General features: G+C 39.0%; 1 protein-coding gene across 1 annotated transcript in view; it reads right to left on the bottom strand.

Moving 5' to 3' along the window:
* Nucleotides 1-24,352, bottom strand: part of LOC311199704 (DNA mismatch repair protein Msh3-like) — a gene marked incomplete at both ends in the record, with an annotated part of 50,533 nt that overhangs the window by 4,423 nt on the left and 21,758 nt on the right. The window contains 4 exons of the mRNA XM_084273842.1: nt 1,069-1,198; nt 1,402-1,588; nt 20,690-20,847; nt 23,731-23,845. Coding sequence (XP_084129968.1) covers nt 1,069-1,198; nt 1,402-1,588; nt 20,690-20,847; nt 23,731-23,845 — 590 coding nt within the window. The remainder of the gene's footprint in view (nt 1-1,068; nt 1,199-1,401; nt 1,589-20,689; nt 20,848-23,730; nt 23,846-24,352) is intronic.

Below are 24,352 nucleotides of genomic sequence, written 5' to 3'. Positions count from 1 at the left end.
AAGCAGAATTGTCAAGCACCTGATTAAACCTGATACATCAAGAAAAAGAAAAAAAACCACGGTATGGAGGGAATTCCTACATCCCAAATCTGTTCTAAGTTTGGATGCCATGTGAGTAAGACACATGTAGTGGATAAACCCTGTGTGAATTTTCGAAAGGTATTTGACAAGAGCCCTGCATCAAGTGCTCCTCTGAAAACTAAGCAGCCATAATCTAAAAGGAATGCCTTTGCATTTGTATATAATTGGTTAAAAGACAGGAAACTTACAGTAACAGTCAGTTCTCACCATGAAGGGTGATCATCACTGCAGTTCGAGAGGCTCAAGGGACTTGTCAAACAAGGAAAAGGGCTAAGCAGAGAGCTGACAAACTTGACTGAAAATACTAATTCAGAGCAACAGTGACAAGCATAAATGCTGCAACTCTTCTGCCTGGCAAGAGCAGAACTGGATGCAATTATGATCAGCAATCTACAAAATTAGGCATGGCACAGACAGGAAGAACAAAGATTATTCCTCTGCCTCTTCCAATTCAAAGAACTGGGACCACCAGGTGAAGCTACATGTTGTTTCAAAAGAGTTTCAAAACAAACAAGAGGAAGTTGTTCTTCACACAATGCAGTGAAAACTGCTTACACAATAGGATGAAGATGCCAAAAGTACACATGCACACACAGAGAAACTAGACAACCTTGTTGAAAACAACAAAAATCAGAAAACCATCTAGCTCTTGAAGCCCCCAAAAGAGCAAATGTTTGCAGACAGTGAGATCTTCTAGAGAAAGAGTTAACACACATTTGATCCCTAATCCCTCCTCCCTAATCCTTTGTATTCATCTACTGTGAGTTACCAAGCTGTGTGACTCTTTTATCTGACCCAGGTTACTGATTCTTGTATTAAATGTGAAAGAGAAATGGTTGTACAGTTTTCAAGCCCTCCAACATTTCTGTATAGGCTGATATTCTAGTGAATTTGAACATGTAACTTTCATGTTGAGGTTTAAATTACACTTCTACAGTTTCTGCCTACACCTGTTGTGTGAAAACCTCAGATGGATTTATACTGTACCTTTTTGTTCAGCACTTTCCTCCTCATTCACCAAGAAAGCCATGTGGTAATTACCAACTTTGTCTGGATACATCTTCTCTAGCTCACAAACCGAAGGAGAGTGAGTGACAAACAGTGTCAGTGACTCCACCTACAACAATGAGGTAAGGCATGTAAGAAGGTTTGGCTTAAAACAGTTATAAAACACAACACTGGTATCCTCTATCCATGCCCCTTTGCTCTGAGTCTAGACATGCTACATTTCTACAAGGAAACAGGCATCATGTCCAGTTCAGCCTAACATGGTACAGGCTGAAAAAGCATTCACAACCACATGTCAGATCAAACACTTACAACTCTAATGAAATGTTCCAGTGTAGCATAAGCAATAGCAATTCCATCATGTGTGCTAGTTCCTCTTCCCAATTCATCCAAAGTTACTAGTGATCTTGAAGTTGCTTTTCTTATTGTCTCAGCAGTATCTGTCAGTTCTTTCATAAAAGTACTTCGACCTTTGTGAATGTTGTCTGCTGCACCCATTCTGCATTGAGATTCAAAACAGATCAATTTATTAACTTCAAATAAATGCCAGATAATGTTGGGAAAAAAAAAAAAACCAAACCTTCTTATAATGAAACCATTTTATTATAAATGTCATGTTGCTGATCCAAGCAGAGCAGTAAAACTAAGGCAGAACATTCACCTTCCAGAACAAGCTACTGCTTAGGAAAAAAAGCTGCAAGAGTACATGCTGCAGATGTGAGGTTACTCTAAAAGAGTGAAAGATCTATCCATGTACCATTAATAAAATATTCATGTACCATTAATAAAGGCTTGCCTGCATTCTCCAAGACTATACCGACCCTATGGGCCTCTGGGGAATGTCAGACTGTAGGAACAGCAGAGAATTTTTCTGGGCCATCAGTAATCTAAGTCCCAAGGTAAATCTGTAGACAGGAATCTCAGCATAACATGTCAACTCTAGGAATTAGAGGAAAAAGATGAGGTAGACAAGGGGGTATTTCTTATCATGCAATTCTTCTACCTTCACAAACAGTAGCAGGCAGCCTGTTCTCCTAAAAAGGACCCTGGGAATTCATACCATTCAGCTCACTAGAACGGTGACAGCAAATGTAGCAGTGAAAACAAATTTTACTTCTTTGGTTTAGTGTGACCATGTAATTTGCATGTTTTATAAATGCCTACAAGACCTGAAAGTGTCAGATATTAGAATCTCCATGTAGGGATAAAGTGGACACTCAAGGTGACCGGGTATTTCAGCATCCAAACAGATACAGAAGCCAGTTTCTTCAGGCTGTAACAATAGAACAATGATTTCCCCTACTTACACAGGTACACAATCTCACTATCATGTTTAAACATGTTTAAGAGAAACATTTCTCTCCTCATCCTTGTCCACAAATGTCCCTGAACTTAATGGTCTCCAAGCAGGTGAGCTTCTCTTATGCTCTGTACACATCCACATGCAAACTCAGGCACACAAATTCCTTCACGTTTCATACAGGTCTTTTAGCACCATTTCAAGTCAGATTCTATCTCAAATCAGGAAACAGTTTTCACCTCAGAAACCGACTGGTCATCCACCCTGTTCTTCTCTTCTGCAGCTTTCCTAACCTATTCAATTAATACGCTTTCTAACTGGCAGAAAGAATTTCCTTTGCCCACATCTGCTTTTCAATGACATTACCCACATTACAACACCACTTCTGAGATAGGTTATCATGAGCAACCCACGGAGTGCAGCTGCAAGAACGGATTTGTTCGCTCTCATCAGCCAACAGTATAGTTACACACAAACCTCATTGATTTAAGGAAAGCTGACTCTTGGGCTCAACATATCACATTTTCAAATATAACAGCTGGCCACAACAGTATTTCAAGCCAATCAAAACCTTTAAAGAGAATCCCAAGACAGCCTTTTTTTCTCAATCTTTTGCTGCATCTCTCTAATGTAATCGCTTCTGTTGCCTACAGAAGCACTAACAAGATACTCATCATTTTATGGGGATCTCTGATTGCCAAGAGTAACTGGCTACAAATAGGCTGGACACATTCAAATTATGATTTCTGTAGGTTCTCTGGTTCCTGCCCTGGAAATTTTGTATGGTGTCATGTGTAACTCCATGACATGTGAATCTTGTGACGAACTGATCTTGGTTGGAGATGGGCAGGGCATTACCATACAACAAGCAAACAGCACTTCACTGAGTATGCACTTAAGATTGCACGTGTAGTAGGTATACTCCAACATTACTATGCTTATCACTATTAACTACAAATAAATTTACCAGAACAGCAAATACTGTTCATGTCCAAACAGTCTCTGGCTCCATAATGGGCAACTTCAACTTCATTTACAACCCTAGCATTATGACAATGTCATTTTTATTGGGCTTTTCATTACAGAGAGAACATCTAACAGGCTGTCTTTTCTGAACTTAGCATGATTACACTCAGAGTTCTCATTTCTATTTTTCTCTTGGATTGCATCAGATCCATAGAGCCCTCAAAATCATTGAGCCATTTTGCATCTTATCTGCATTCAGGAAAATAATTTTCAGAACTTCCTCACTAAATGCTCAAGATACAAACAGAAATTAGTATTATCGGTCTCTTGTTCTTAACAACAGCTGCAAAAGAAGATTTCTTTTCAGCATCTTGAAACATTCAAATCCAACTCAGGCTCATCTACAGATTTAAAAAAAAAAACAAAACAGTATGTTTCTCAATGATATAAAACCTCTGAAATATCTTCCTTTGAAAATGGATAAAATTGTTCTTTCTGCCTGTGCCCTTGACACTAGAAGGAAGAATCACACTTGTTTTTCCAATGTATCTCGTCAATAATTTTATCCAAAAAAAGTAAGAATAAATATTTTAATGTGGACGTCTGCATTTATCAAACTAACAGTTAATATGCAGCAAGGCATTGCTCCAGCTGTGTGTTATTCCTGACCTAATGAAGTTTTTGATACAAAACACCTATTGCTTAAACATTTCTTCAGGTTTAAAACAGCCACTATCAATCCCACTACAGTGGGATTCAGTCGCTTTCAATTGACATTTCAATGCAGCTTGCCTCTTAAATGTTTTTATACGTCAGAACATTAAACTTTCTCCTGATGTTCAATAGAATGAAGATGATTTACCACTGTTAGCAGCTAATTTACAGTTAATACCTGGGTGCTATCCCAATGAACTTTTAGGGTAAAAATGCAAAGAGAAATGTTATAGATACTGAGCCTTAAAGCTGTCACCCCTTAAATCATCTTGTTTGTCTGCCTTTTTTCATTTGTTTTACATAGGGTCCTAAATGAAGTCTCCAAGCCTCACTTTTGCTGGCACCCTGCCTCCAATGGGGTCAGATATTTTTCTGACTTTTATATGTACACAAAAATAACTATTTGATTACATTTTCATACTGCATTCACCCTAACAATATGTCTGGTGACAATACAGTGGGATATGAGAAGAGGGATGAGTCATCCCTGAGTGATGCAGTCATGTTATGCACTGCATAATATTTATTTTCTTCCTTCTCTTAACTGAACACCCCCCCTCCACCCAAAAGAAAAACCAACAAACCAACAAAACACAAACATGTACAGGAAAATGAAGTTTACAAGAGAGTAAGGCAATCACAACAGCAAACCATCCGAGCAGGAACAATACCACCCAGCCCCACCACCTCTGCTCTATCTGTCAGCACACCAGCTGCTGGAAGCAGTGACAGTTAATAGGAAAACTTCAATTTCTGCTATGGAATTTCTACTGCCTACGTTCAGAAAAATTACTGCATTCTGCCCATGACAAGTGTGCAGATATCCAATGTGGAGAGTGCCTCTTTAGTGCTGGCAAGAGATTCATCACTCCTCAGCAAATGCAATTTGGCTAGAAACCACTTTTTATCATGTCTCTTTGACAGCCAACCACATTTCATAAAACTAAAAGCTCTTCTTCTTACAATGTTCAACACATCTATTATGTAACAGGAAAAAAAAAGGGAGGAAGCATTATCTCTTTTCATTGCTAGGTTTCAAGTGGTAAAGATTCTTGTCTATAAACTCAGAGAAAACAACAGGGAAGCAATGTTTCCAAAGATTAATTTTGGTGGGATAAGTTAGATGATATGCAGCAGCACCAGCCAGCTTTATACAAACCAGCTAGTACAACATGCTCAACCTGCATGTGACCCCTTAGAGAGAAAGACACAGATTTCCACATCCTACACTGGCAGCATTCAAAGGGTGCTTTTTCTAATCTGCTCTCCTGAGTCAGTGCCTGCACATAGTACTGACCTTCTCCAACGCCAGTGTTCATCATTCTAGGAAGGTATCCAGTGATATTTTGTTCAAGGAGGCTCTGGAGATGTAAGGAATCTTTTTAATGAGACAAGCTGTGATGTCACTAGAATGAAATAGTAACTTTGTCCCTTTTTTCCTTGCAGCTGAAGAATTTTTATGCAGTTAGTATCCATTTAGACCTGCACTCAACAGGCAGGAACTAATAGCCCTGAACTGCGTGGCCCTGAAAGTCACCTCCAAGTCTGGTGCTCTCAAGCTTTTGATCAGCTAGAAACATCTGAGGGCTTTGAGAGTCACCCCTAAAGAGCTGTTTAGAAGGAGAAAATGTAAGTTGAGGCCATGGAGGCCTTCCTGTAGCTCCTTCTCACAGCATCCTGCTCTTAAAAAACCAAAGTGTCCTGGAGACAGGGAAGACTTGCAGGCTTGATGACTACCAGTGGCACAAACCAACAGAATAACACCAAACCTTATTTTGGAGCAGAGCAGAGAAGGCTCCCAGAGAACTGCAGCTGCCCTGTGCAGCAGTCCAGGGGTGAACGTGATGACTTGTAGCTTCAAACTGAAACTGCCCCAGGGTGAGAGAAGGAGGGGGCTGGGGGGGGGATGTGAGGGGGTGGGGTGGGAGGAATTCCCTAGCAGAAAAATTAATCTGAAATCCAGACACTTCCAGTTAAGTTTGTTTTCCATGCTGCCTTTCAGAAGAAGTTATCTAACATGCTATTGGTGGGGTTGATTACAAAATTAAGAGCACTGCCTGGACCTCAGGTATCATATTATTCGTTTCTGTTGGGACAAATCCCTCACAGTGCTTGTGAAAACGACCACACAGCCCAAGAGCTCCCAATGGTAACAAAAAGCAACTACATAGCACTGAATAAATCCCAGAAAACAAGACTGCAAACCCGTTCCTAAAGCCTTATTTACATACCATTGACAAAATCCTGATACTATTTATTAACTATAAAATACTTAAAGCTGAAAAATAAACCTAAATGAGATGTGGAAATATGCATTTGACTTCAAAAGTTTATCTAAAATACTTACTGGAGAAAAGAAACCCAGTGCCTATTGCAGAAGAATAAACCTGATTGGTATAGAATCTCTACACAGGGCCTCTGTCATTTTCAGGTGAAAGTATTCCGGTTTCCAGCTATGGTTTACCTTCCCTGGGATCAGAACTGAAGCCAGGCTTCATCTCAGGATGCACTCAAAGTTAAATTATTTATTCAACCAGAACAATTAACATTAAAATGACTCTTTTCTCTGAGAATATCTTAAATGTAAAGTGTAGAATAGCACTCTCTCAACACCAAGAGAGAAACTCCTGTGATTCAAGAACATTGAGAAAAACAAATAAAATAAATCCTTAAGACGAATTTACAAAAAAACCCCTTCAAAATATAATTTCAAAGTTGACTGTATTTGAACAGGAATTATTAAAATAAGTAGCTTGCAGAAGAAAGGACAACCTTGTGTAGATCCAGGCCTGGAGGTTGGTGGCCCTGCCTGTGGCAGGGGGGTTGGAGCTCTATGATCCTTGGGGTCCCTTCCAACCCAGACCATTCTATGATTCTAGGATTAGATGGGGTCTTGCCTTAGAGGTTATCCTCTTCCTTCTCTAGTTCTCTACAACATTAACACCCTACAGTTACTACTTTTCATTTGTTTTTGAAGATCTCATGAACACTGCTTGTATCCTTTCATCTTTTGCAGAAGACACTCTAACCAGCTGAAGTGTCTGCAGAAAACAAATGCCTGTGAAAGTGGGAGCACTATCTGAAGATGATGTTCATGAGAACAGAAACACTTGTTACTGGTCCTGACATGAACAGAGGAACACAACGGTAAGATAAATCCTCTGCCACTGAACCAGGTTATTGACTTTCTGCTAGGCACCCAGCAAACAACACTGACTGAGACTTCACTGGTTAGAAATTAAAAGTAAGTTTGCAAACAGGTCTGCCAAGAAAATGAAAACAGGCATCCGAATCAGAGGATTGGCAGGCTGACTACTCTGTGTCCTCTCCTACTGTGGTACCAAGAATCCCAAACACCTTTAACCAGAACAATTGTTCAGTTTTGCCCACAAAAGAAATTTGAAACCCTGAGTATTTTAGAAAGACTCCAACTGCTAACCAGAACTTAAGAGTGTTTAGTATAAAAGTAGCCCAACTTGGATATCCTAACTTCTGGCTACTTGCCACATACAATGAAAATTTATCAAGTAATTCTTTAGAAGACAGCATCTGCAAATTTCTAGCTGTTCACTGGCAAGAAACTAATGCTTCACACTCCCCCACAGGGTACTGGTAAATCATTCACTTCATTTCCATGAACCTCTTACTGATTCAAACTAAAACCTGACAATTAAGAACAGTAATTTACAGAGCTGTGATTACAGAATTTAAAATGATAAAAAAAACTCCTTATCCTAATCATTGTTATCAGGAGTTTTTATTTTTGTATTATTCATGGACAACTTCTAAGAAGCAAATGTGTGCAAAGTTGCGTGGATGGCAATGTAGGAGATCAGAAGATGTTACCTTATTTAGAACAGTTGTTGAAAAGCCTGACAGAACACATTATACATTTAATGTGAAATACATTTTTATTTTGTCAGTTATTGTAGACACATGGTATTCTCAGTCTCTGACAAATTAGTGAAAGCCTAAGATCACTAGGGATACACACTTTGTACTGTCCTGGAAAGAAAAGTAAGTCCAAAGTCATTTTAATACTCAGTTTCACAGCATTTTGTAACCTTTTCCTTTGTCCCCCAGATCACTAGCTAATTGAAATAGTCAACACAAGTCATCACTTAAATCCTCATTACCTTATAGACCTGGCCAACAGAGGCATGCTGCACAGGCAAGCACCCCAGAATGTTAAAAGAGATGTATCTAACAGGACTGGCTTTCAAGATGTGAACTGCATTGCTTTACTTGCTGGAAACCGGAGGACAGAAAAACATCCCTGGATTGCATTTAATAATTTGAAAGCTGAATTCACCTCAACAGACTGAATGGGACTCAGGTGGGACTGAGTTCAAAAGACACAATGCTGCTCTAGTCAGTACAGTCCCTGAATGAGAAGAAGTTACTAATATCCTCTCATTTCTAATGCTTTACAAGGCAATAGAAATTCAGTTGTTCTTAGAATCACAGCATCAGACTGGTTTGGGTTGGAAGGGACCTCAAAACACATTTATTTCTAATCCCCTGCTATGTGTAAGGACACCCTCCAGTAACCCAGGGTGCCCAAAGCCCCATCCAGCCTGGCCTTGAACCCTGCCAGGGATCCAGGGGCAGCCACAGCTTCTCTGGGCAGCCTGCGCCAGGCTCAGGCTCACAGGGAAGGATTTCTTACTTCTATCTAATCTAAATCTACTCTGTTTTAGTTTAAAACCATTACCCTTTGTGCTATCACTACTTGCCCTTGTAAGCTTCCTTCCAAAAGCTTACGTTACATGAATTAGTGAAGAACACCCAAGAAAGTTATTCTCCAAAATTCAGCAATGATACCCTCAATAATAAGAGAACTCCTTAAAAATACCTGTCACCTAAGGAACATAAATTACACACAGTTAATCTGGCAGATTTCTGCTTCATTCTAAATCTTTCCATTGTATTTTTAAAACTGGCCTTGCTTGAGTGAGTTCACTTTGTCCATCCCACATTACACACAACCTTACAGGAGCTGGCTCTCAAGGCACAAGAGTCAAGCCCTCAGAGGAACAGGGAGTCTGGTAGCAGGAGGAGGATGCAATAGCTTAAATTCCACGCTCAAACATGCCAAACACATCAATGGACTGCTCTCCACAGGTCCATCAGCTTTTACATTTACTCAAACACAGAACTAAGCATTTCATTTTCTTGCCCTGAGTGAGAAAGGTGTGACTTGTTCCTGGACAGAGGCACCAAACTGAGGTTTCCCTACTGCAGTGTCTCCTGAGGGACAGATCTGCCAGCACTGACAGAGAGCACAGCAGAAGGCCAGTGCAAGGTGGAGAAGTTTATGAAAGCTGCATTAAGCAACTGAAGCTCCAAACAAGTTTACCCCAATTTTCCTACAGGAAACCATTAACACTGTATAAATGTTGTTGATGGTCACAAGGGAAAGAACAGATTAAGAGTACAATCATTTTGCTGAAGGTTAAATTACAAGCAGAGATATCCAAATTAGGGTGTTCACTTGTGAGCTGACAATATTAGCCCAAAGAAGCTGAAAAAATGGAGACAAAGAAAAACTCATCCCTAAAATATGCACAGGTTTACACTTGCTACTCTTGGATTCCAGGGAGGGAACTCGAGGGAATTAAGTTAATGTGCATATGTAGCTGAAGGATTGAGGCCAAGGGGGGGATTAAAAGGCAGAAACTATAGTAACAGACTAGGGACAACAGCTGAAGTATTCAGTGCAAGTGAACTTTTCCCCTTTAAACCTGTGGACGCTATGGAAAATCCAATTCGCATTGTGACTAGGTTAAATCCTATCAGGGGAGAGTTTTAGAAAGATAAAGACCACTGTTCAGTGTCAGAGTTTCAACTTGACTGTTAAGAGAGCTGGTCAGCTTCACAGTCAAATTTTTGTTTGTCCCCCCTCCCCCTTGCCCACACAATACTATCACAGGGAAAGCCTTTCCATCCCTGTCAGTAATACTGCAATAAGCAACAGAAGTTGTTTTATAAATCTCACTTTATGTTTAAATAACTGTCTTTTATTAACTTAAATGGATTTTCAAGCCTGATTTAAAATGCTGCAAACAAAACAGGTGTTTTTATTAATAATTTTATCAAATGAAAGTTACATAAGCCAAAGACTGTTTTGTTAAATATTATTACATGTAGATGAAATATAATCCTAACATTGGAGATTTATGTTACTATGAAATGACCAGACATGAAGCTAAATTATCTACAAATATATGTACAGCACAGCTGAATGTATTTCTACTGAGCTACTTAACACTGTCAGAAATACAGTTCAGATGTACTGTGATATGTCCAACACACATTTTTAGAAAAAAACACAGCAAATAATGTTCAACTTATTTGAACACTCACTACAACTTTTACATATTATTGTCTTTTTCAAAAAGAACATCTCCATGTGACAGAAAACAGGTTCAATGAATATTATGACACCACCTTTTTTTCCCCTTGAAAGGTGGGCATAATCTACCCCAGAGGCATCATTACAACACTGTAAATATAAATGAAAGGCCTAAGTAATTTTTGTTATCCTGGCAATAAACACAAACACAATTAAGCAAGAAACAAACAACATAAATTACTCTGCCACAAAGCAGTAACATTTCTGGAAGTTACTTCTGGGTTCTTGACAACTAACAAGTTCTGTTTGTCTGACTGTCATTGTTGCTTTCCAGAGCAATAGGAACAATGCTTGTTTAGCATATAATTACACGTATGCAACTGCATTGTAATAACAGTTCCCTGCTTCCTGCACAATAGATAAATTAGTGTGTATGACAAAACCAGTAAGCACTGCTATACAGATACAGATACACACATATGTAATAAACATGAAAAGGTACCTTTACTTTTTCATTTTCTAGCCTTTAAGAATCTAACTACACAGGCAAATTGAGAGAATCTAGTTTTTGCATGACTTTAAATTTAAATGTTTATTTTCAGGCATAAAAAAAACTAAAAATAAACTAAAAAAAAAAAAAAGCCAACACAACCACCACCACAGTTCCAGAGAAAACCCGGCAAGACACAGACAAGTTACTCTGCTGAGATAAACCCCTCCACAGTTTCTATTCAGCACTCAGTCTCACGGTGATTTCTGCATTACATAGGATGCCCAACACTGCTGTCACCTCAAGACTTGAATTTCATAGCCTAGATTTTTATGGTAAAGGTATGAAGAAACTGACTAGCTGAATTTCAATGCCAAGTTTTGTGATTTAACTGGTATTTCTAGGACAGACAGGAAGACTAATCTTCGTAATCCCACCCTATAAGCCTCAAGTAAAGCAATAAAGCAATATATGGAAGCAAGGAATTTTTTAGTTTAGAAACTAGTCTTTTGAGTTAAGAACAATAAAGACTGCATGTGATATGCCAGACACTATAAGCTATTCTGGCAAATTACTGAGGAGTTGACCAGAAAGGACAAGAATTTATTATGCTAAATATGTGAATGCTCAAAACCTGTCTCAGTCCAGCCCAATGATTCTGACTGATTCTGGAGGCTGTGGGCAGCACAACAATTCTGAGAAAGACACAGAAACCTGTAAATGGTAGTGATGTAGTGATTGCAGGAAAAGGCTTTTCCATAGATTTAAAAAAAAAAGTCATGATTATGTAATCTCTAGTGCATAATAGAATATACTATAGGATATGTTGGTTAAGATTTCTTACAAAACAGAATTCATGCAGACCCCCTCAAGGGGTGAAAAACAGTACCATCATACTCCATCCAGAGAATAAAAGACTAACAAGAAGATAGGAAAGGCACATGTAAGACATAAAAGCCCCCCAAATCTCCTGTGGTCTGCTAACCATTTTAAAATGTCATCAGTGTGCTGTTCCCTCAGCAATCAAGATGAAACACACAGAGCAGCTTTGGGTGGATGATGTCCATTTCTTTATCGTGTTTAGTGAAATCACTCTGTAGGAAGAGATTTCTAATGAAGAACACTTCTAACCCACTTTCAAGCACGCGTGTTCCTGGACAATCTCTATCCAAATACAGCTCATCTGTGAGCCAAGCAATGCATAAAAATCTAACAAGCTGCATCCTGGTTACAAACTGTTCTTTTTGCCTGCTGCTGTCCGAATAGCACCATCTCTGCAGTGGAGCTCTGGAAAAATGGAGCTTGTTACTTATGATTTTAAATACAAAAATCTTCCCTCTGCTCCTGGGCACCTCCCTCCAACTGACCAACTGGTAAAACTGGAATGAAATTAAGGGCAACATTATTTGTGTAGTTCGAAAAAGCTGGGAAGAATTTTTGCCACCAGCAGCTACATCAATGGAACATTCATTTCCATTAATATTTACAAGCACTACTTTGTTTTTATTCTGAAGTGATTTACCTCAGATTTCAATTTATTGTGAAAGGCACCTGGGAAACATCTTCCACTCAATTTCCACTCAAACAGAAACGTTCTCTTTTTCCTGCTTCACATACCACTCCATCCTGTGCTTTCTGATTTTTTCAAGATTTCTTATGAAAGGTAATCTTAAGCCTTGAAACGTTTTAACCTGTGTAAAAGTAAATCATCCCCATTTAAATATCTGTCAAATTATTGAGACAGTGACAGTCCAGTGAAGCAAAGAAAAAAATAAATGCAAACATCTAAAACTGACTGCCCAAATGTTTGCTGGTTTTATGCACAGTATTTGCTTTGCATCACAGTTTTTAATTGTAATTAGATCTGTAATGATGCCATAAATATGTACATTTTATAGATTTTTTTAAAAGCTTGTCTAGAGTGAAAATAGTGAGGTTTGTCTAATAGTTTCTTTCAGCTCCACACACTCATGACAAAACTGTAGAATGAGTTTGTCAAGTTGTCAGAATTAAATAGCTGTTCAAGTACTTAGGGAGGTAACATACAAAATTTATCTACTGTGAGACCCAACCTTTTTGAAAGTCCAAAACTTAGAGAACAGACAGAATAAAACACAGAGAAGAAAGCATTATGGCATGTTTGATGGACAGCCTTTTAAGAAATGTGGATTTATAAGGGCTGAATTTTCCTGGGTTTTTTAGCTTACTTTGAAGAAATCCTTCATATCTACACCATCTTCTCAGCTTTAACAGCATTTCTTTCCAGAGTATCATCTCATCTTCTAGACAAGGTAAGGATTAAGGGCTTCAAAACAAATTCAGTTGTTTCTAAAGGTCCTTTGTATCATATGTGAGAAATTACTACAACTAGTCACAGTTCTGTCTTGTAATATACAACTATAGGTGGAATAAACATACTTCTCCTACATGGGAGAACAATGTGTCAGTCAGAAGCTGATCCCAGGTTGTTTTCTCACCTTGGCAGAGAATAGCCACACTCTGCTGTGCACAGCAGAAGACCTGACAGAAAGAATACATTATCTACACTCCCCTGAGTCTTATGCATCTCATGTTTGTGTGCTTCAGCTGATGATCATGCCACTGACAATACGTGAGATTTTTCTGGCACAAGGAAAACAACCCTCTCATCCCCAAAAGCTGGGCACACCAATGGGAAAAGATTTCTCTTCACACACCTTGCAGAAGCAGAGATACCTGCAGTCCTTGGAGGGATTATGTGAACAAGCCAACAGCTCCACACATTCTGCATTTGTGCTTGAGCCTACAGAGGTGCAGCCAGAAGCTTTCCCTTACTCTCTGGCCAGTAAATTCTCATTGTGCCACCAACTACCAAGGCTGAGAAATAAAATGGGTGAAGAGTCCATGACGGCTGTAGCACCTCGTAGAAGAAATGTCACTTCAGGATGACATAAGTGCTCTTTCTTCCATCTTCATGAATCCCATTGCACGTGACTGACAAAGGTCTTTCTGCTCACAGGATGATGGAAATAAGTCACATCAGCAAGCATTGAGATGTTGCTTTTTTAGATCTAACATCAGCTCTCACTACCCATGCAAGCATGCAGTGTTCACAGATCAAGTGTAATGGCCCACATGTCAGCTTTGTGCATTTCAGGACCAGTTAAAGGTGCTACCAGAGCAGTAGCAGAGCAAGCAATGACAAGCAGGAAGGGAAGTACAGCCACCAGCTGGCAGAACAGCACGATGCATTGAGGAACTTGGTGATGAAATGTCTTGGCCTCTAAAGCAGCTTCCTACTAACAAAGAGAGACTTCATCTCATCAGCGTCACCACGTGAAGCCAGGCATACATACAAATCATGCCATTTCTTCTTCACTCTGGAACACACAATGGAAGCTGACTGACTGACTTGTGAAGAGGACTGAAAACATGCACGGTCACTTTGTTCAAAGAGCTGAGAACACAAAAAGAGCTTTGTTTCCTTACACCTGTTCTCTTTCATAGATGAGAAAGAAGGTGGGAACTACTAGGATGCCTCTAAAACAGAGTGCCACTCTACCACAAGAAGGCTCAACTGGAATAAGAAATCCAGGCTGGAGTGATGTGCTGGTCTGTGACTGACTGGCTGTGTCTTGCTCAATGACACTGCAATGGCAAACCAAGCAATGCAGCCACCTGGGATGTCTTTTCAAGGGTAAAGCCTGCCTGTTCAGAGATGATTTCTTAGACTCGAAAAAGATCAATGAGGTGAGAGAGGCCCCTGAACTCTGTCACCACATCTAACAGCTGTGAGGACATAGCTGATGCTTACCATGGGTTGGGCCTGAAATGCAGTTTTCAATAGCAGGAGTTGATCTTCAGTTGGCAAATCTCAACAGCACTGTTGTTCCTTGTAGCAATCAAAACTCCTTCCCTTTACCAACCCCCTGATCAACTCAGAACCACCACTCCTGGCCGAGGTATGTGGCTGGAACTGGATCTTGGATGCTGGACTTGAAATAAACGACCCAACTAAGGCCAGCAGCCAGGAGGATGAATTTGCCTCATTATTTCAGTATTAAATGAGGCTGGCAGTTCTCAACCAATATAGAAAAACATCCTTTCCTTTCCTCTGCCTCCCCTCTCTCCTTATGAAAGCAAAGACCACAAATGTGTCCTGTGTGTGAAGGACAATGAGGTAGGTCTCTGAGCAGAGGTTTGAAGACTGCCTTCAAAGTCACCTTTCAGAAGCTCAGCCTGAACCTGATGCTTTCCCTTGGTTTCCATATCTGCAAACACAAGTGGGCTGTGTGCAAGCCAGGGACACACACAAGTACCTCAGCAGGAAACAGCTTCTGCTGCATCGATCAGAAGCATCAAGTTACTGTATGATGGCAACAGCTCAAAGTCAGAGGGCCTCATTTATATGGCTCTGCAACTTTGTTATGCCAAACAGACGTGTGAAAGATCAGCTGCCTGAAGATCTTTGCACTCCAGTTGTAGTTGAATGAGCAACTATTACACATGTTCAAAATCATTATACAAAGACAGACAGACAAGCCAGTGACACAGCCTTGTCACTTAAGCCCAAGAACGGATTCAGGATTCCACTGTGGCCTTGTCTAGAAGAAAGACCCTGTATACAGACACTCAGTACAAGCCAGAAGAACAAAACCATTCCTCCCCAGCTGAGGTGAACAACTACCATCTGTTTTCACAGCATTTTCAGATACACAGGGGAATTTGAGCTGAGCATCTCCTAGCTATAGATTTAGCAATAAGGAGTGCCCTCCATGTTAAAAATACATTTAAATCATCTGTTACAAGGATAAAATGTAGGACAAAGTTCTGTAAACCTTCATACAGATCACGCAATGCACAGAGCCTCTACCAAGACAACTGCCTGCAAGTGCAGGCAACTGCATGTCTTACATAAAGCAAAAGCATTAAACTGCTGCTTACCCAGGCAACCCACCACTATCACTCACTAACCTGTACTGCCAACCTCCACCACCTCTCTCTCTTCTTAATACACCTCCATAGACAACTCAAACTCTCTATTTCTTTGCTATCATGAAGATTAAAGACATGCTGAGAATCAGTAGACAGCAGGATAACTTTCAGAAGAGACAAAGTGCACAAAAGGATAATCTACATGGATCTTACTGAGGCTTCTATTTATTCCTGCAAGGTTTAAGCATGTGGCACGTAACCTGCAAGAGGCAATTTCCAAACTGAAGCACAACGCAATGTATTAGCTCAGTCAACTGAAGCTGCACCTTCAACAGTAAGCCCCATTTGACTGATGGTGTTAAATGTCCTTGGAAGATGCATGTCCCCAAAGTGTGACTGTGCATCTGATCACTGAATAGAAGTGAAACTGCTTTTAATTCAGCACACAGGGAGAGCCAGGCAGGCAGGCGCTCTAGGAAGGAAATTCTTCCTTGTCCCTTCACCATCATCTAGAGTTGGTAGGAGTTGGCCTCTTTCACAGTATTCTTTCTAATGGCAGCTTGTGATTTAATAAATTGAGTCAGAATCTTGAATACAAGGCACTCAGTAATTTGAATTATTAATTCCCTTGTTTATTTGAACACATTTTACCTTGAAGTTGTTCTAGCATTCTTATTCTCCATTTTGAAAATTGACCCTCATGAAAAGCTCCTGGTGACTTACAGGTACTTTTCTAGCTCTAAGAAACTGCATTAGTAATTAAGTGAGACCTCTTTTAAAGGTCAGATTTCTTCAGCAGCTAAACATCATCTCTTCTGACCACATGATTAGGTCAACAGAATTTCTCTCATTAGCTCCTCCATATGTACATCTCCACACTTGCTTTGTCTTTCTACACAAACACAAACATGTTCATTCCCATGTTTGAATGACTGTAGTAGAAGAACAAATGGAATGTTCAAATTTGAAGCAGAAATTCAACCCATTTACTGAACGGAGAAACTTGATTAGGAATTTTCAAACATCAGAGAACTAAGTACTCAAATCACACTGAAAGTCAATAGAAATTGAGCACTGATCTTTCCAAAACTACGCTAAACACAGCTTGAAATACAGCAATATGAAGAATATTTCAGTGGTTTTTTTAGTCTGATGTTATGAAGCTCGGACCACCAAACAGTAATGCAAACTTTTTGCTTACTAACAACCACTATCACCCTCTTCTCAGGTTTAGGAACAAAATCCTATCAATGGAAACACTTAAGGCTATTTTTAAGCATAAAACATGGTGAGATTTGGGAGAGTCCATCAGAGCACTCAAGATACTTACGTGAATAACACGAGCTGAATATTTTCACCCCCACCCCTCCAAATTTTCAATTCACAGACTTGTAACAGCATATCATCTGGGCTTAGGGACATTTTGCAGTAGAAGATTTTCTCCTATTATACCTCTTTAGGATGGAATGCTCAACACTACTGTGAAATGTTCAGAGCAGCCTTAGCACTCTACTGTGTGTATACACCCAGTAATGAAGATTAATCACTTTTATTTTCACCGTACCTGTAACCAATATAATGCCTTTTGCATCTTTAAAAATGTTTAATATAATGCTGTATTTAAAGCCAGTTTAGAGAAGCTGTCATACATAAATACTAGGCAGATCCAAAGGAATAACCATAGTAGCAACCTCTCCATTTCCATGGAAACCCTACTTACAACACATGATCAAATCTTACATGAATGTTAATCTCTTAAATCTATATAAATTCACACTTCAAAGATGCAGTCTACAAACAAAAGAGTCTGCAATATAAAGCACCAGTATCTCAAAAACTTTAGCAAGCAGCAGAACTGTTGGTGCTCCTTATGCACAGAACTCCTCAGAGTCAGCCTGTAAAGCATCCCTCACAGCAGGGGTGCTAGAAAACAACACACCATGGCAGTGATGAAAAGAACTTGGAAACTGACATCTTCCCATGCAATGTTTTTTAAAGATTAAAAAGATACCAAAATCATCAACAACAACAAAAAAAATCTCATTCTCCAGAAAGACATGTATGTGGTCTGGTGTGGCAGTGCAAAAAGGAGGTCAGCATAGATGTGCCCTTCTGACAACAAAACACAGAAGAAGAAAACAACTAAAAAAGCCAAACCAAAACTGGGGGCAAGTCAAGAGAAAAATCTAATAATTTCAAGCTCATTCCCTACTAGAGCAGAGTTCTTGGCAAAAGCAGAGAACTTTTTCTAAGGCTTTATACATGTCTGTTCAGTGAGAGCACTAAAGAAACAATGTAAGACATTTTGCATGGTAGCTGAACTTATTGGTTTTCTCTTCCAACCAGGCATTAAAAACTACTCATCAATTACTTCCTAGGGCTAAGAAATACTATGAGTGTAACACCACGTTAACCTAGACTTACATACTTTAAGGCCTTCCCAGAACACTGAAAAAAAAACCCCAAAAAACCCTACCCCAAACTCTCAAACTAACCAAAACAGAGGCACCAACTTTCTGGACAGTCTCTGTACACGTTTTCCCTCTGAGTTGCAGAATCTGCTCAGTTTCTCCTTTTCTCATGGCAGAGAGCAAAGTTCACGATTTGGAGAAGATGTGGACAAAGCAGGAAGTAGGCATGCCCAGACTGGGGACAAAAGACCACTCTGTGGCTACTGACAATCCAACACAGCAGAAGAGAAAAGAGCACTGACAACTGACCTACAATCATCAGCATGGATGATGATCACTTGGATATGTACAGCAAGGAAGGGCTACACTCCATAGGCTGAAGCAAAATGATCCAAGTATTTTAAGCATTTTTACTGAAAGAAAAGCTACAACTGGGTCAAGATCCTGTAAGAACACCACAGTTAATGCCTGTCCCACCAGTACAATCAATTCCCTCAAAATACACTCTACAGAAGAGAGAAGTTTAAAGAGATGCAGACAAGCAGATCCACTTACAGTCTTTTACAAACTGAAGTGACCACCCTGGATTTCTGAAGGAATGCATTACATAAGCTCAGCTTCTTTTCTATTTTTTTATCCTTCCTGTTAACCTTTTAACTAATGCATGACTCTTCCTATCTCAATGTATGTTCAATTTCTTCTTGATTAATATTGAGCCAATTAGCTTACTCTTAATTGCCAGCACAATGACAAGATTTTAAGTAATTCTTTACTATATTCATCTGGTGTTTGACACATTTCACATTAAATGAAGAATGGCATATCTAGCTGAGCTTCCAAAGCTAATTTAGACAAGGGAAAAAAAATAAATCAATCAATCCCCTGTGTTAGAATTTGTCTGGGCTCCAAATTAATGGTCTGAAACCTCAGTCAGTAAGTAACATGCTCTGTGTCTGCTTGGCTTGAAACCTGAAAGAATAAATTCTATCTTCAACCACACTACATTATCAGAACAGATCTGAACAATATCAATAATGTAGAGAAAAGCCAAGTAGAATCAGAGAAATGCAGTGCAGAACAGGTGGAACTCAGATACATAAATTTCAAGGTACTGTAGAGGATAAGAACCAATTTATTCTCTTTCTAGAAGGTACAAAATGAAATGGCATGCCCAGTGACTCTGTCACATTTCTTAATTTTTCTGCAAAAATAAGCAATTACAGCCAAATCAAAATAGAGAAAAGGGGAGCTTAAGCTTAAGAGTAACAGACTTTTGCAAGTATGGTTAGAAATTGTCAGTGTGAACACAAGAGAAGTACTCTGTTCACTTACAAAGGAAAACAAAAATAATGTTCAAATTGTTAATAATGTTGTAATTTTTTTCTGTAAAGTAATTCAGATCTTGTGTGTCCTATATTCCCTTGAGAAAAGCTCATCCAATCAACCAGTCAATTACTTTCAACGCAGGGCAGGGAAAAAGGTAACCATTTTGAATTTTCAGCTCCAATTAATTTTATAAAGAGAACAGAAATTGTTTTCTAATTTATTCACCTGCTTAGCACCAAAGTGCATCAAAGCATAACTGCAGTCATTTTTGTCATGACACAGTGAGGCCTAAGAACATATCATCATTATATGATGAAGCAATCCCAAATGACCAGTATTTAGATTCCTTGTAAAATTAAGAAATGCACTCTGCCATCACAGAACTAGAATTTCAGAAAAAATAATCCTACTACAGATCTATAATTGTTGTGAAACTTAAAACCACAAATAAGTTTCCATCTCCAGTAGCACCAGTAACACAGAACTTCTGCTGATTACAAAAACAGACTAAAAAAAAGGGGGGAAAACCAGCTGGATGATCCTTGGCAAACATTAGACAGTAAAATAGGGAAGTTTTGACTTCAAAAATTACTCAGCACTGTCCTGAAAATGAGACATGTTAAGTGAAATGAACTGCCATTATTAATTTTTTTAAAATACCTGAAGTGTGTTCAAGACTGATAGTACAGAAAGGACAAAACCCCAAAATTCTCAGTGTCAAATACTGTATGTACAACTGTGCTGCCCTGCAGAAACCGATCTGATTTTTAGAGGTGACAGTATTCATTTTAGGGGAAACATCATTTGGCTATCACCTGGCAGAATAAATTTGGCTGAGGTGTCCATTCAGACACATGATGTTCAATACCTGCATCTTAATCAAGAGAGACACATTAACATTTTTATCCTTTAGAGATTCAAAGACTCCAAAACAAGTACCATAGCTTAGCAGGAAATCAGAACCAAAACCCAACAACCAATGCACGTGTTTCAAATGAAAAAGGGAAACATCAAATATAAATTCTAAAGCTCTAAGTGAAACATTAAATTATACTTTGATGTGCACACACGTGCCCCACCACAGTAACATTTTCATAAACATACAGCAAAGTTTGAAAGATTACCTGGTAAAAATACCATCCACAACACCAATCGTCGACTCCTCTGCGGGAACATCAGAACCAATCTGTGCCATGACTGTGATCAATGCAACTTGCTTTATATATGAACTCTTTCCTCCCATGTTGGGTCCAGTTATTATCATGACCCTTTCACCATCTCCCTGGAAACATAAAACATTGGTGAAACATATTGTCCTGCACATGGTGCTGTTCTAAGAAAGGCTGCTGAGTGTACGTGCCTACAGGGATAAAGGACAAGCCCTCAGGACACAGTCTGTAGTTGAAAAAGCTTCCTTCACAGCATTCAGTTTTCAAGAGTTTATGATGCCATGTATCAAAAATCTTCCTAAGTCCTCTCCAGGCTCATAAGAGAGGAGCATCACTATCATCTTTCATTACTCTTGAGCAAAACAAAGTGAGGAGAACCTTCTTGGTCCATCAAGGAACCAAGAGAATCCATGAAGCATCTGTACAATTTCATTTGAAGGGGGAACTTCACCAGCTTTCAGCACAGCCAGTGCTGTCCTAATTTGGATTCTGCTCCAGTTAAGGAGTTCTCATTGCCAAATGGGGGGGAAATCTGGCAGCCAAAGATCAGACCTAGACCCCTTCATAACTGCTTGCCTTGGTACAACACACACACATTCAAACAGAAGGGCTACAAGAAGAAATCAAGACATTTTTGAGTTTGGCAATACTTGACTGCAACACAGATATTGTGAGCAGATTGTATCCAATCTCTGATTGACTGGTGCATCCAACCACTGAAATCTTACAGAAAAATGAATCAGATGCAAGAGCTTGTCTCAGCTGTAAAAGTCCCTACAGTACTGCTGTAGGTCTATGGCTCCAGAATAAAACTGTCATCTTCTGGTGGAAGACAGTTGCTAATACAAAATTAAAACTCATCAATGAGTCTATAAAGCCTTATCACAGCCTGCATCAAAACTAGGAAATTAGATTATGCAAGGATGTTGAATAACTAGAGTTTTTACTTTCTACTACATACATACAATGAAATCCAACAACTGATGAACTAACCAAAAGTCAGCATCTTTCACTGCTCCACAGGCGGGGCATGTCAGACAGGACAAGCATAATGAACATTAGACACACTACTTAGGGAAGTTGGAACTGACCAGGCACTGTGATGACAACAACATATCTCTGAGGCATAAACATGATTATCTTTACAGGGATTTCATTTTGTTAAGAGGGAGGCAAATAAGATTTATATGTCACATGTCATAATCCACATCATAGAAAAGATGGATGGAATCAGTCTTAGGTCAATGCAGAAAACTGTTTAGCTTTTGCTGGGAAAAAAAAACAAACCCTGTCCATAAGAATTTCCATGAATATTTGGATGAGAGAGGGAGAACTGAAAAATAAGATGTTTATTTCAGGGCACTGCAAGAAAGCTTTTCCTAAAGTTAGTTATTTGACAACATTTCAGCTGAAAACATGACAGCAATTGCATTTTACTGTTGATTCAAATACATCAGCTTAAAACCAGACACGTTTTAAGAAACTGGGTTCCCACCTACCTCTCTCAAAAAAGACAGAACTCTAACAGTAGAGGCAAAAACGATTCCACCACGATCAGTTGATTTTGTAATATTCAGTATTTAGAAAGCCAACATAAGAATGGGGCTAACAGGGGAAAGTGCATGATGATTACTGAATGAAATGATGAGTTTTCTGTCAATGCCATCTGTCGTTTGTTTGGAGTTGACAAATAATTTTGAAAACATTCCCTGATGTATTGCACAGTATCTGTATCATTGTTCAGTATAGAACATGGTTTAAAAATATCTCCAGAGAAATACATACACATATGAATGGTATTTATCACAGCCCATGCTCCACACTGACATACCTTTTATATATCAACTGTATGAAAAAGCAGTTACGTATACACAGTTCAGTGCATTTTTTGTATTAAGAACAGAAACACAGTATTTAAAAAAAGGTTCAGAAAGGTAAATATTTAATAAAAAACGCCACTTAAAAAAACAAATTTAGGTTTTGATGAAAAAAAAAGGAGGAAACAAAATAAAAGATGTTTATCAGAAACAGATTAAGTGAAGTAAAATATGACAATACTTCCTACCTGTGGTAATTGTGTATTTATAGCAATTTTAGGTAATGTAGGTCATGCAATTTAGGTAATGTTGCATAGAAAATGTCAGGAAATAACCTACCCACTTTCTTTGACGACTTGGCAACAATAACAAGCAAGAGTCTTACTACTTCTCAACATCACTCTCTATTGCAGAAAACAACAGCCAGAAGGAGACTCAGGGGCAACTCACTGCCTGCAAGCTAAGCATGGGGGATCTTTAGCATATGTTAATATGAAAGGCTTCTTCCAACCAGTGTGCAATCTACAAAGAATGGACTTGCCACTACACAGTCAAGAGTCAGAGCTCCAAATCTGCTCTGTCAGATTAAAAAAGGCTGCATGAAATCAATACCTCCAGAAAGAAAGGAAAACACATAGTAAAGTAATACCGCCAAAAATGATCTGAGCTATCTTAGAACTGTCTTGGAAAGTGAGCCTGTAAGACATGGAAACATTTGTTGTGCATTTGAACATTAAAAAGTTCCACTAATCTCACATGAAGTTATGACAAAATGTAGACTTCTTCTGATAACACTGGTAAAACCCCTGGAATTATTAATTTGTTTTTCAAAAAGAGCCACTTTAAACTTTTATTTTCCTAGTTTTGAGATCATCTGTTTTAGCTTAGGAAGGGATTGGTTGGACTTGATGATCTTCAAAGGTCTTTTGCAACCCTGTGATCCTGTGATCTTTCTTAATGCCGTGAAAAGCGAACAACGTTGTCAAGAGAGTGTCTGGCTGCTAGAGAGCAGAAAAAGGACACAACAGATGTGATCACATCTAGCCATCTCTCTCTGAAATGTAACCAAGCAGAAAGCTGTATGATTAAATTATTTATTTTAACTTCGTGGCCAGGATGCAGATGCCAAATTCCCCCCCTTGGATGATGCTGAAGCTCAAACCATTTCTCAGTACTTACTGAAAGGTTAGTGGTATTTGGAACATACTGATCCTGTTCTCCCAGTAGCACATCAATCACAGGGTGCCTCCCATTTTTTATAATTATTTCTCGACGATTATCTTGCACAGTTGGTCTGCAGAAAGGAAGAAACATTAATTTCAACATTCATTGTAACTGATTACTTAGAAGTACTGCAGCTAAAGCCTGAAGAAGGGTAGGAAAAAAATAGAAATGACAAAAATTAATTAATGCTGTCAAATATTTCTAAGGACTTCCCTGGTTTCATTCAGTGATAAAAAAGTATTAGCAGATTGGGTAACAAAATTTTAGAATTCTTCATTTTTCCACTACCTGGGGAATGTTTTCGTTTGTTTAGTTGTATTCTAAAGGAATACTAGGAACTACAAAATGAACAAGCAGTAGCAAAAATACGCAAACTGGAGGGGACTGCTTTCTTCCCACCACTACAGTGGCTTCTGCAAGTGCCACCTTTTGCAGACACATTTCATACTCTCAGAATGATCTTGCTGAACTAGCCCAACCTGCTACTGCATTAAACCCTAACTAGTGTGGGGAGTGGAAAAATAATTGTCCAACTTTGTATATTATGACTGATAACACATTAAATGATATAAATCAA

Source organism: Gallinula chloropus, assembly GCF_964237585.1.
Source record: "Gallinula chloropus genome assembly, chromosome: 21".
NCBI classification, from domain to species: Eukaryota; Metazoa; Chordata; class Aves; order Gruiformes; family Rallidae; genus Gallinula; species Gallinula chloropus.
The sequence above is the reverse complement of the archived record's forward strand: the minus strand, read 5'-3'. Positions and strand labels throughout refer to the sequence as shown.